Here is a 14,412-nt window from a genome sequence, read left to right on the forward strand (position 1 = left end):
GATCGGACTCTCGGAAGATCAGATTCAGATGCAACAGATGGCTACCGACTTTGCCGTAAAAGAAATGCTGCCCAACATGTGCGAATGGGATGAAAAGGTGAGAAACAATGGGGGGGGGGGGCGGAACGGGGCGGGACGGGACGGGACGGGACGGGACGGGACGGGACGGGACGGGACGGGACGGGACGGGGCGGGGCGGGGCGGGGCGGGGCGGGGCGGGGCGGGGCGGGACGAAACGGGACGGGACGGGACGGGACGGGGCGGGGCGGGGCGGGGCGGGGCGGGGCGGGGCGGGGCGGGGCGGGGCGGGGCGGGGCGGGGCGGGGCGGGGCGGGAGGACGGGACGTGTGGTAGCACATAATGTTGTGGGATGCCCTGTGCATAATATACATTTTTCCTGCTAGTTATACGACGTGAAATCTGAACCCTTTACAAAAAAGCAAACAATATTCATATGATCTGTTGTGAGCAAATCTGGCATGTGAAATACAGTGTGCTGTATGATGACTGAGGTTTAAACGAAGAAAAAGCTTAAGGGGGTTAGGACATGCCAAAAATAAAATATGAGAACAATGGTGTGACTAACTTCAGCAGTGTTGCTTGGTCACCAGACAAAAATGATGAACATTCCTAAATTGATTACCGCAGTTACTAGAGCTCTAAAAATCTCAAAGCTTTGTGGGACGTGTAAACTGCTGAAATGCCTAGAGGCGTGAGAACAGGCATCTGTCCTAAATTATTTCTCGTTTTCCGGGCAATGTGTCGTCTCATTTGCCGGCCATCAGGAGTACTTTCCGGTGGAGGCTATGCGCAAAGCAGCGGAGCTCGGATTCGGAGGCGTCTACATTTCGGAGGACTACGGAGGTGCTGGCTTGGGTCGCTTGGATGCTTCAGTCATTTTTGAAGCCCTCTCTCGTGGATGTGTCAGCACGACTGCCTACATCAGTATCCACAAGTAAGTTGATTGAACTAAGCAGACCGCAAAGTGTGTTGGTGGAGGTATGGTGCCTGGAACGTATCTGCAACTGGTGTTTATTGCGCCTGTTTCACATCAACTTGACAGTCCACGGGAACTTCGTTTCGGCAGCAAGGAGTTGGAATGCCGCGTCATGACAACATTTGCATTCTCTCGAGCTTTTTTTTTTCTTCTTCTTCAGAACTTTGACGCCCAATTTTCAGGATTGCAGCATCCGACAGCATGACACTGCAGCTTTTGCAATGTCATTTGTTGCCACTTGGGGTCCATTTTCGATACATGGGCGGAATAGGACGATAAAGACGCCATTTGGAGACGCGTTACAGGCACCATAGCGGCAGTGGCTTACGGAAAGGGAAGGAACTTACAGGATAAAACAGGTGACAAGACGCATCTCTTTCGTTTGGCAACATTTAGATAAAAAAAAACAATAATAAAAGCTCATTGACTACAACTTGGCGTCACGTTGAACATCTTTGCTGGGTTGCGTCAACACAGCAACCATGAAAACAAATGCCGTTTCCAGCGGAACGATTGAGATGGTCTGGCTGTTCCATTGTCTTGTATGTTTCTTCTTTTTCTTTTTTCTTTTGTAACTTAAAATTTATTATTTTTGCCCACCAATTCATACCTACTAATCACTTTAATTAGGGTTGCTACCTTTCCCCCCAAAAAAGGGGGGTGGGGGTGATTATGTGGGATTGATTTCGTAAAAAGACATGATTTCGTAAAAAGACATGCAGTGTTGACATTCTTTATTACACAAATCCAATGTATTTTGGCACGAGTTTCCCAACGTGAAATTACTAACATAGATATAATGATACAATAGCACATGTAAGCGCACAAATACACAACATTAAACTCCATAACATGCATAGATACACACCATTTAGTCAAGAGTAAACTGCCAAAAACAAATCTCTCATCTCTCCTGGTCCTGCGTAGCACAGATGAGTAAGCACTCAACAAGCCGTTTGGATTGTGCACTGCTCCTGTCACTTTAGGACACACGCAGGCTACAATTTCACTAGCAGTGTCAGCCATTAAATTTCGTCAATTCTAAAGGCTGGAATTTTCACCTGCAGGTAATATAAATATTCGTGCCCGCTAAAACTCGCAAACATTAAGGGTCTTACAGTAAATGGTCTGACTTAAATCGCGATTTAAGTCATCTTGATTTTTATTCTCCACGCTGGCTGTAGCCCTCATTCTGCTTTTTATGTCAACTCATTTCGTGTGAATGTTAGCATTTTTAATTCTGGTGTAGACAGAATAGAGGAAGTGATTTTTTTTTTTTCTTTGAATGAGGTAAGAATTGGAACCACTGCTTTTTAAACAAATGGTGAATGTGGAGATGGGGAAATGCAGTGTCATTATACTACATAAAAGGCAATTTCATAAGTAAATATTCAGAAACTACTCAAGCTGCAGCTCTCTACTCTGGTTGTAATCCCCCCCCGTTGTTTTTTAACTAGCGTTTTATCGAAATTATTTATTTTACCTCGTCGGGCAATGCCTGACGTGTTACTGGACGTTTTTATATTTTAAAAATAAATTCTGCTAAGCGCATAAGGCAGCCCAGCATACTTCAGTTCAGTGAACGTATTCCACTTGAGTGAAAGCTTGATTCTTAGATTCATAGGTGAGCTTTACTTTGCATCTGTCCAAAGGCCGGTGAGCTTTTCTCCCCATCGGACACTTTTGCAGTGAGCTTTTCTCCGGTGAGCTTCTTCTCGTGAGCTTACCTCCGGTGAGCTTTTCTCCGCCGCCCGGGAATGCCGCGGCCGCCCGCATCTGTGGACGGGCGATATGGGGGTAGTCCTGTTTAGTCGCGTGTTTCCCGCACCCCTACAGGTGCCGGCTTTCTGCTTTCTCCCATTTCCCTCCCATTTTCCCGCTCGCCGCCGCACCCGCTTAGAGATTTCAAAGGATGACTTCCTCTCTCAAGCAAGCTCGCTCACACGCTTTCTCTACTTGGGAGTCCTCAACAGATTTTCGCACGTACTTTCTGTAAAAAAAAGTATCCATTGACAAGCACTTTTTGTGCTAGTTTTTGCATTGACGGTGTAGAATGTGTTTATAAACCCCCCTTTCTAAAAAAAAAAAGAAATGTTCTTGGATGGTTGAGAAAACCGGCAACAGATGGCCGGTTCGAGATACAGCCCAAAAACCAACCTGCCATGCCAAAAAACAAAACAAAAAAAAACGTCCATGCAGGCAGGTGACAACCCTGGTTTTAGTGCTCCTGGGAATTCCATTTTTCGTGCATGCTGTACGTTACTTTCATAATGACCTTTTGCCGGTACAGAAAAGGGCACAGCCAGGGTGTGTACTAAATATCCAGCGGCGCTTTGGGAAACTTGTGATTGCAGGAAAAGGCGATGAACCAAAGACTACTGCCCTTCCCAGTCAGCAATTTTTGCTTATCTCCCGCCATGGTTAAGTAACACCGTTTTCACCGAGGTCACCATTGGCTCTCCAATTACTGGAAGTGGGCTTTCTTTCGGTGTTTCAGATAAAATATCAAATCGTGCCAAAAATAGTGGTGGGCTATCTTTCGGGGGTGGGGCATTTCTAGGGATATTATGGTGGTCCTCCCAGGTATGACTTGTCATCGTCCTTAACCTTGTGTGAAATGGAACAATTTTATCCTTTAACTGGTGCTTTTCCTAAGAAAAAGCTGGCTTTTAATTACTTTGGTGCACTGCGCGGTACTTATTGCATGGAAAAAACCGACTGAAATGAGGTGGGAATTGTCACTTTTAACGCCGTCCCGTTTCTACAACTTTCGATTAGACGCTCTCACGCTTCTCGTTTTCGGCGTGTCCCAGAGCTTTCTGTTCATGAAATTCTGAGTAACTCGAGTTGTGTGTTCACCATTCCAGTATGGCCTGTTACTTGATCGACGCCTTTGGAAATCACGAGCAAAAGCTTAGGTGGCTTCCACAGCTGTGTACGATGGAAAAGTTTGCGTCCTACTGCCTCACCGAACCGGGTAATAAATTCAATTATATTTATTTTCTTGATATGTGTTGAGTTTCTCTCAGACCGGGAAAAAAGGTGCATTGGAGTCTCGATACCAAAAGTACATATTTTAAGTATCACATTTTTAGAAAATGCCCTACAATTCCAAACGTGCACCTCTCATTTTGACTCATGCACTGCCTAGTGAGCCTAGTATGAGGAGTTCTGCGCTTTGTTAGTATCTGGTGCCTCCAAACCAAATTGTGTGGACAATGCGCTGAAAAAGCTAGAGAATGATGAAGCGTTATTCGGCTAGTTCGGATACATAACCCGGCCACAATGACTTTGCTGCACGTGCAGGCAGTGGCAGCGATGCTGCGTCGCTGAGCACGACGGCCAAGCGGGACGGTGACGACTACATCCTGAACGGCAGCAAGGCTTTCATCAGCGGCTCAGGGACCAGCGACATCTACGTCATAATGGTCCGGACGGGCGGTCCGGGCCCCAAGGGGATCTCGGCAGTGGTCGTGGAGAAAGGAACGCGCGGACTCAGCTTCGGCAAAAAGGAGAAGAAGGTGCACTCTCTTTTCGGTTGGCACGTAGAATCCTTTATCGGCGGGGATGGAGTCTCTGCATCGGTCGTGCCATCCTCTTGCAAACGGACAGAAAATTAAGCTGCTGCTTTGGTTTACCGCTCGAATGTCCCGTATGCAGAGTGCTTTGGCGGTATAGACAGAAATCTGGGCAGCGTGATGTCACATGGCGTCGGGGTGTCAGGCAGTTGTCACGTGATAATGTCATGCGGCACTGACACTTAATGTCACATAACACTGTCTCTTCATGTCACCTGACATCACGTGAGACTCGCTTGATGTCACATGAGACTGACACTCAATGTCTTGTGAGGCTGTCACTTGATGTCACGTGAGACGCACGTGATGTCACATGAGACTGCCACTTTAGGTCATGCGAGATTGTCACTTCACGTCACGTGACACTGTCTCTTGATGTCACGTGAGATGCACGTGATGTCACATGAGTCTGCCACTTAAAGTCATGTGAGACTGTCACTTAATGTAACATGTTGCGCCACATCGCACCATGACTTGGTAAGCCACATTTCAAGTTCCAAAATTGGTGTTGACATGTGTCACTGTGATGTCACGTCAGCTGATCTGGCCTGACGCATGTCACTTGACCACCGAACCCAGAGAGGCACCAGCCTCGTTACCATGTGGCCTGTAACCGGCGCCTTGCTAAATTTAGCAGGACATTTGCCTGCTAAATATTTCCGATGACTGCACGTACGTGGATGCATCAGTAACATAAATCCCAACGTATCTTTTATTAAAATGTGCTCTGCATTAAAAATAAAAGGACAGAATTGAGCTACTTTGAACAAACACAAATAAGTGTGTCAATGTATAGGTACGAAAGTGAAAACGTAAGGGGTCGAGGTGGCTGCAAGCCTAGCTTGCAATGGCATTTATCTCTGGGTGCCGGAACTCGTTTTTAACGAACCTCGGTTGGGAGATGGTAGTGAAATAGAGGAGAGGAAATGGGGAATAAGCTGACGAAAGAGGGGGAGACAAAATTCGTGAATGGATGCAATCAAGGCCTGTCCACGCACTCACCTGAATCTTGCTCTCAAAACGGGCTCGCTATATGAGCCACACTTGTGGTATCGGCACCCTTATCCCAGATTATATGTTGGGTGCCGCGCCGTCATTTTCGTGCTTAGTGGAGAGCGGCCACAATTGGCGACAATTAGGATTTGAAAACACAACTTCTGAATCTTTAGATACAGTGTCGGAAGGCTCGGTAGATGTTGTTGTTCTCCATCGTGGACTGTTTTAACATTCATGGAGGATGGAAAAGCATTTCCTTGATGTTCAGACGAAGCTTTGGGTAAGTGGCAACAGCGATTTGGAGCATCAAGATGGCTGAAGTGCCGGCACGTGTAAGGTATACATAGGTGTGGACACCATTCCCGTGGCAGCTGTCCATATAAAGTCCTCTCCTCACCAGGGCAGACGTGCCGAGTGGAAAGCGCGTGTACCGCCATGCCACAGGAACAAAACACCTTTTCGTTTTTGCCCATTTGTCTGTCTCCCAGTTGCGCCATCTGGCCGGCAGAGACGCTGCCGGCATAGGCTAGTTGGGCGCATGCCAATGGGACTTCTGCTCGATCACGTCGCAGCGTTTGCCATGCTGTGCGTCCTCACCTAAAGAGTATCTTACACCGTGCTCTGAAGTGTATCTTAGTTAGAGGCTCTATCTCAAGGTGGTGTCGACTCTCGTCTGCCTCGCAGCTTGGCTGGAACACGCAGCCGACGCGAATGGTGATCCTGGAAGACTGTCGAGTTCCTGTGGCCAATCGTTTGGGTGAAGAGGGCCAGGGATTCCAGTTTGCCATGAAGGGGCTGGACGGAGGTCGCGTCAACATTGGTATGACGGCCCCTTGGTATCATTCAGAAGTTTTTATAATTCGGAGTGCTTTGCAATGCAGACTAGTGCAGGCTGTTTGGTTAGTCTGCATTGTATTCTATTCATATATTATGGATTGTTTCAAATTCGAAACCCCCCATTTATGTTGCTCAACTGCAAAAACCTACCGTATTTTATCTCAAGAGATAGTCTACCTAAAATAGAGAGCAAATCAGGTGAAAATGAGGAGTCGGCTAACTTTCAGTGTGCGATCAACAAAAGTTCAAAAAGTGCTGTTTCTAGATCATGTGACCTGCTAAACTTGTTATCTCTACAAGGGGCAATGAAGCAAAGATGACTGTCCTCTTCAGTCAGCAGTACCAGCTTATCTTCTATCGTAGCTAACTAACCAGATTTCCACCAATATCACCATTGGCCCCAGGCACTGCATTTACTAGAAGTGGGGTTTCTTTCTGTGTTTTTGAAGGCAAAATTGCAAATCAAGCCAAAAATAGGGCTCGTTATCTTTAGGAGGTGAGACGTCTTGCGGTATACTATTAAAGTAAGCTGGCGTGTCACGAGATGGTTTACAAAAGACTATCTCACTCGTTTTTTTTCATGAATTTCGCCACTTTTTTTGGTTTTGAGGTTTCTCCAATTGCACACTGCCCAGTCACTCCTGAAATTTTTTAAAATTTTGAACTTTTGAAATTGAGTTTTCTGCTAAGAGTTGAAGAGACGAAGCTGCTGTCGTCTATGGGTGCAAATATCTCGCACGGTTTTCGTTTTCTCTTCTGCTTTCATGCGCTACGCCACAGCCGCGTGTTAAGGTATCAGAAAGGTAGCCCGATGAATTAATCATGTGGCTGCTAAACATTGCTAAATACGCCTAAGCGCCTAGCAGCATGTATAGCAGCAGAGATTCAATTGAGTTGGTGTCAAAGACTTGGTGTAGCACCACATGAACTTGCTTCTTTGCTTTCTATCTTCATGATTTGTTTATTTTATTTCTTGTGTCACCGTGGCGATCTAGTTATCTGGAGAAGTTTCCTCTAGGTGCACCAGTAGGCCAGGCCACAACATGACTGAGTGGCCGTGTTCTCACTGCCACGGCCTCGATCGGAGGCGCGGCGAGATGATTATTTCGGGTTTAAGTTTGATTGTGGAACTCCGCTCAAACGAGGTGTGCCGGCAGGAGGCAAGCACTCCTGTTTCGTGTGTTTCGACAGATTTCAGACAGGCGTGCTTCTCCCTGCAGCGTCGTGTTCAATGGGGGCCGCAGCCGCCAGCATTGACGTTGCCATCGAGCACATGAAGGTTCGGAAGCAGTTTGGAAAGCCCCTGGCAGCATTTCAGGTCAGCAAACTGCCGTCGACTTTTGGAGGACGCGCATACGCTTGCATGCCTTAGGAATGAGTGCGGTTTTTATGATAAGGCTTTGCAAACTGGGCGCGATAACGCTATCACATTCCACTCTTAAAGGCGAAGCTTAAGTGTCCCTCAAGTATTTTTTGTTCACCGAATCTTGTTCACAAGAGCAGAATTCAGCAAAAGATGTAGCATGTGAGCATTGTGCACGTCTCGGAGTCTGTACCTTACATTTATTTGGTCACTCAAGCTGTATGTGCATCTCGCACATGGGTTAACTTCACTAAACCTTCATAAAATTGGGACCGAACCCTTCTGCAAGGAACGAACACACATGACAATCTGCTGCCTGCTATGAAAGTTGTTTGTGTTCTGTGGTTTATGGTTGGCAACCTTGGTGACCTTTGGTTGGTAGCATTGGTGGCGTTTGGTGCTGCCCTGTTTTGCTGTTTATGTTGTTAAAGTCAGGAAAGTCAAGTATGTCAAGATAGTTAAACCATGGGGACATAGAACGCACCTGTTCTGACCTCTTGTTGGTTTAGATTGACACATTTTCCCTACATACCACTTTTAAGGACAGTTTACCCATCTTTACTCATTTGGGTAAAGTTTACTTTCATATTCCCACCCCCTCTTTGGCAAGTTCATGCGTGCTCCAACATGAAATTGTTTGTACTGCTTTGAACAGCACCACCAGTTCTTGCTGGCCAAGATGGCCACAGCGTTGCAGACATCTCGTCTGATCGTGCGCAAGGCGGCAGAGTCCATTGACCTCGACTCTCCTTACAAGACTGCTTTGTGTGCCATGGCAAAGCTGCACGGCACAGAGGCAGGATTTAAGGTGAAGTAGCCTCGCCTGCTGTCACCAACGTTTGCGGAGTGTGTACTGCACTCACCAAACTCGATTTCACCGCAAGTGCTAGCGAAGTGAAAGCTGCAAGCACGAGCATATTGCCTTGAACAGCGCTTTCTCTGCGTGTGCTCACATGCCCTTTAGGCATGCTTAAAGTATGACATTTTTTCTTGTAACATCTGCTCTAATCATACTTATGGTGAAATGGGGTATATCAAGTTCTGTAAACAAAAGCAAAGCTCGCAAGTTAGTTTTATGCAGTCGTATTGGCGCAAACTGAGACATTCTATTGGTTGTGTAGTATGGCTCTTGCACTAATAGGCTTTTCGTTTTTCCTTACCTTGAAATGCTATTTCTACTAGTTAGAAATGTGCAATTCTCATTATTCATTGAATGCCTTTTTTTGTTTCTTTTTAAAGTTGATGTATGCCAATATGTCGACTCAGCCAGAAATCTTGTCTGGATTCAAGAGCCTTGAAGGCTTTTTTGGGGAAGGTTCTATATTGTAGGGTTTGGCCAAGATAAACTTCAGGGTAAACAAATGACCATATGCGCAGGGCATTGCTTTCTCCGTGAGATTGGCCTTAAAACTTGGCATGTGACGGCGGCAAGCTGTTACTTTTCCTCAAAAGGTATATGTCTCATCGTTCGCCTATACTGTAAAACCCTTTATTTTCGTGGCCCCTATTTTTCGCGAATCGGTCACAGATGACATGCTTGCGACCACTAAATTTCGCGAATTCCAGATGCCTGCATTGAAAATCTTAAGGATCGAAATTTTCGCGTGCCCTCAAATTTCGCAAATTCTTCAATTCGGGAAATTTGCGAAAATTGAGGGCTCGCGAACATTAAGGGTTTTACAGTATATGTCAAAATAATGAAGTGCTACACCATCCCTACAGAAATAAGAACTAACATCATTTGTGTTGAGACAGCTAGTTGTGGTCGAGCTTGCTCAAGGAAGACAGAGCTCGAGTTTTTAAATTTCACCGGGTAGATGCGACTACAGAGAATGCCCCGACAGAAATTGTCAATTACCACTTTATCAAGGTGGCAATTTTCGTAAATTGTTTTAGGGCATACGGGTTAATTTTTGCGATGTCCTGTTTGTTTGCGACTATCTGGCTGCCACAGTTCAAACTATTCATGTTTCTTTTGTGCTGCTGCTTTGAAGAGAGTATGGGTGCAGAAAGAACCCAGTGATCCCACTCCTGCGCCCAATGCGCCATTTTGCTCCTGAGGCAATTTAACGCGCCATCCTGATAAAGATCTGCCATATTGTGACAAATTGCGTAGCTGGCCGAATCCGACAACGACTTCCGCCAGCTATCCTAGCCATACGCAACCTGAGCCATGGCAAAGTGAAGGACATAAGCTGTATTTTTTAATGAGGGAAGTGCAAGCCTTTCTGAAAATGTGACTAGGCTGGCAGGCCTAAACGAAAAGCTGCAAAAGCTTTAAGGGTTGGCCTTTGATACATTCTTTCCTTTAAAAATAAACAATGCACAGTAAGTTGTATCAACAGATGTGTCATCCTTTTTATATGAGAAAGATCTGTTTACTAATCCATCACATTGGATTTCTATGAAAGAACAAAGTGGGTTGTACTGTCTACAGCAAAAAAAGCCCCAAAAAGTTGGGTAGGAGATTCATAAACTTTAAAATTATTTTTATGAAATTTAGGTCATCATAAGATTTCATAACTGCATGCTCAAAAGTACCTTTGAAAGTGATAGGTGTTCAAAAGGACTCCGAATTTCATGTTTATGTGCTCCAAAAGTCATTCTTAATTAGGTGCTCCAAAACTCGTTTTCAGTTGCTCCAAAAATAGCTCCCAATCACAATTTTGCAGTAGCATCACTGAATAACCTTGAAAAAGAGACAGGCAAGCTGACAAACCTTCAGCAGTGTAAGAAGCCAGGAACTGCACAACAGAAGAGAGTGACAATAAACGGACAAACATCTTCATTCTCCAATCTCGCCTGCAAACATCCTTTGTTCACCAGCTGTTTAACGCAAAATTTCACAAGAACACCCACCTAAAATGAAGAGATTAGTGGTGAAAAACATGGGGTGGGCTATCTTTGGAGATGCGACAGCTAAGCTCTATAAAAACAAATTGGTGATAAAACACCGGGGTATCCGCTTTCAAACCAAATGAAATGGGAACTGATGCCGCCGATCGCGAACAGGGCAGATTTGCGTTTCACAATGCGATAAACACACTGGAATCCTCTATGAATTCCTAGCTGTGTCACAAGAAAAGATATCGCAGATTGCAAACGCAGCAGATTCGCTTTTCACGGTCCGAAGGACGCACGGGAACCCGCCGCGCACACGCGTGTCACGGAAACCGATACCGCAGATCGCTGACGCAGCATATTTGCGTTTTAGGGTGCAATAAACGTGCTCACTTCCTTTTAATACCGCTATCTTTATGAACTGTGGCATGTAAACGACGAATTTGTCGCAGCTATCCTAATCGAGGGGATTTATAACTGTGCTTGCTATATGCAAGTATTTTCTTCCATTTCAAATTTGCATGCATTAGGCAGACGTTGCTGCCTAATGCATACACTTGCAGAATCGCGGCAGGTTATCCCCTTTGATCTCACCGAGCGCCTGTGCACTGCGGGGAAGCAGTATCTCCAGAGCTCGCAAGCTCCGCGAGTATTGCTTCCCCGCAGCGCACAGGTGTTTGGTGAGAAGCCCACTCATCAGAGCTCCCCCGTCGCGATCAACACTTTGAAAAATATGAATATCGCAGTTCGTCTCGAAGCAAATATCGAATAGCATATTATTCGAAACCACTCTTTGAAAATTAGAATATTCGCACAACCCTGCAGTGATGTTCATACAGTGTGGAGAATTCAAGGTACTCAAATATATTTATCTTGTTTCTTGTCTTCTTGACTTTTTAGGTTACGAACCAGGCGCTACAGATGATGGGAGGCTATGGTTTCATCAAGGAGTATCCGATTCAGCAGTATCTACGGGACTTGAGGGCTCACCTCATCATAGAGGGTAGGTTCATGCTTGCAGTATTTCTGTATTTATTTATTAATTGTACCTCATGGTTTAAGCAGTACTACAGCTGTAAGAGAGCGAGTTACAAACATTATCAAAAAAGTTAACAGCAGCCAAAACCAAATATAATCGCTTAACAGTGCATTGACTCTAACCTAATGTCTGATATAGTGGCAGTAGATGGAAAAAAGCAGTTGCACTCGTATGATTTGGGGATAAGAGCTATAAAAAGAGCTTGTGTTGTGTGTGCGGCTTTGCAACGCTGATCGAGGAAAGAGGACGTACAGCTCGGGCCATTAAATTAGTTAGGAGTTGATTTTGTTACGTTTAAATTATTGTAATGTGTTTCACAAAATAAGCACGGATGAGAGGCTATCTACCAGGTGAAGAGAGGGGGCAATGAGTCACTATAGGTTTGATGAAAGCAGGTTTTGAGGTACTATGCCTCTTGGGTAGAAAATGCCAACGCATCTTATGAAGTAACTGGGGGCTGCCTTGATCTGTTGCCCAGGTACAAACGAAATGATGCAACTGGTGATCTCCAGAGACATTCTTAGGGACTGAGGGAAGGTCGTTTCGGAGCATTCATGGTGAGTCGGGCGTCTACGCCCTTGTATGGAGTCGGAGCGTAGCTTCCACTCTGGAGCGTAGCTTCCACAGTGCTCCGGCCCTGCACTGCCACGAGAGCGCGTGGCAGCATGTGGCTTTGTCTGGCGTCGCAGTTGCTCGCATGGCTAGTTTCATCAGAGTTAGATCACTGCTGAAGCTACGCTGACCTTGACAATATGGCCCTAAACAGTTGACGCCATGTATAGAACTACCTTTATTGGTACCTAGAGTGAAAGATCTAGCGACGAGCTATAGTCGTTTAGCTAAACTTACAAAATCTGGCATGTACACTGCGCAAGCCTGAATTTTGATTTCGACAACGAATGCAGCGTCACTTTAGTGTTTCTGGTCTCTCCTCAGAGCGTAATGGGGTCTCGTTTTAAAGGATTCGACCTATTGGCATGCAGCATTTGGTTTACACTACCGTATTTATATCGTATTATTGTATAAATGGCTGTTTTAGTGAAATAGTTGGTAAATAAGTCGCGCCTTTCTACAAGTCACACTTACTGTAAAATAATGCGGAAGTACCCACTTTGTTTGTACCAAGTGCCCACTGTTAACATCTCCCAAACTTATGAATTCTGCAAATCATGTATTAAGCACTGACCCCCTCCAAAGCACTGGCATCAGCTGAAAATATTCGTCCCGTCGCGGCGGCCACAAGAACACCAGCGGCGATGACGGGGATATTGTGCGAGAATAAAGGTGCCTTCTCCAATCCCATTCACCCTAACTTCAAAGCTCTTTATTGGCCGCCATCTTGTTTTTACCGATTTCACTGGACAAGCGCTCGTGTCTAGATGAACCCAGTTTTCAGTGAAAGTGGGGTGGCGCTTCCGCAGTATTTTACGGTATGTATATTAATGCGAAAGCATTAGCTATCTCGTGGAGCGAGCTGACGTCATCAGTTTAAAGCGCGAAAACGACTCCTAGTTTCTGCGGCCCTAATAGGAGCGATTCGCCTTCCATTGGCTGGCGCGCGTCGACGGGGCTCCCATTGGCCGCTGCGCCATGGCCTCCGAGATCCCTAAGCGCGCGCGCGCTAGTACGCAGCATACGACAAAGGGAGCGGACGAGCATACGACAAAGAGACGAGCGGCTTGCATGCTTTCGCATTCAGAACTCATAAGAAGTGTTTAGGTGTACATCAAGCTGTTTTTGTACAGTTGGCACTGCAAAACTGCACTTAAGCCACTTTCAATATTCTCACATACAAAATCAAACGAGAAATATGACCTCCGTGGCAAATTTGCACAGTTAAGGTTCCTACTTAATTCAGAAAAACAAACTCGTTCAAGTCGCACGATTGCACAAAACTCAGCAGCGACACTTCTGGAAAAACACCGCGATTTTTACACTGGAAACTATATGGTAGTCGTGTTGTATCACATTGTAGCTACATTGGCTGTCTGTAACTTTTCTTACTGGAATTGTCCATCGATTCTGTTTAGAGCCATCGTACAAGGTTCCTTCCACAGCATCTTACTTTTCTCTTCGTCCGTTTTTTCCTCAGGTTTCGTCCAGTGCCGTTTTCAGATATGGATAAGGACGGAGAACCACTTTGCTGTTAGAAACTGCTGTTTCAGGATGTAGAATCTTCGTGCTGTCTGGTGATCGCTGTGAGACACTGTGCTCACAAGTCTGGAAAACTTCGTTTCTCTCTCCTTGGCGGCTCTGTCAGAGAGTCGCGACATAAGTGAAAGTCAGAAGTTAAACTTACAAATAATGGTTACAACATTATTGGTCACAGCAGCGTTATGGGCATCAGCATTACTGTAGGTTTCAAAAAACAATTTATGGTCCAAATTAAACATTTTACAAAGTTTACTTTCTGGGCTGCATTTGTGCTGACTTGGAAGAGAACCTTTGCTGTGGGTTTCTAAATAGAGCAGCATATAATCCTCATTTACTCAAAAAGGTATTGGAGATAATTAAAAAAATAATTTTAATTAAAAAAAATTATTTAAATAAGGGTGTTTTTTTTTGTTGTTTCTTTACTTTTTGGGGTGTGAAACGTGCTGCCCATATTTTTCTGCAATTTTTAGGCTACTAGTATTTTTTCACGACGTGCAGCACAAAACCTCCGTCAAGAAGTTAAGGAAAAGGATGGATGGGTATGTGGCTTAACCCTTTGAATTGGGCAGTAGCTTGCACCACCTAGCTGCTCCATCGACCAACATCG

At 45.3% G+C, this 14,412-nt stretch overlaps 1 protein-coding gene across 1 annotated transcript; it reads left to right on the plus strand.

The window, feature by feature from the left end:
• Nucleotides 1–4: 4 nt before the first annotated feature.
• On the plus strand, nt 5–14,057 carry LOC121833545 (isobutyryl-CoA dehydrogenase, mitochondrial-like; the record flags this gene model as incomplete). Its single annotated transcript, XM_042286948.1, has 10 exons — nt 5–97; nt 786–955; nt 3,865–3,974; nt 4,304–4,518; nt 6,256–6,391; nt 7,629–7,726; nt 8,427–8,579; nt 11,513–11,615; nt 12,130–12,208; nt 13,744–14,057. Coding segments are annotated over 9 exons (1,131 nt in total), but the record flags the coding sequence as incomplete, so codon positions are not given.
• Between the last annotated feature and the right edge of the window lie 355 nt (nt 14,058–14,412).

Source organism: Ixodes scapularis, unplaced genomic scaffold (assembly GCF_016920785.2).
Source record: "Ixodes scapularis isolate PalLabHiFi unplaced genomic scaffold, ASM1692078v2 PGA_scaffold8__174_contigs__length_109621045, whole genome shotgun sequence".
NCBI classification, from domain to species: Eukaryota; Metazoa; Arthropoda; class Arachnida; order Ixodida; family Ixodidae; genus Ixodes; species Ixodes scapularis.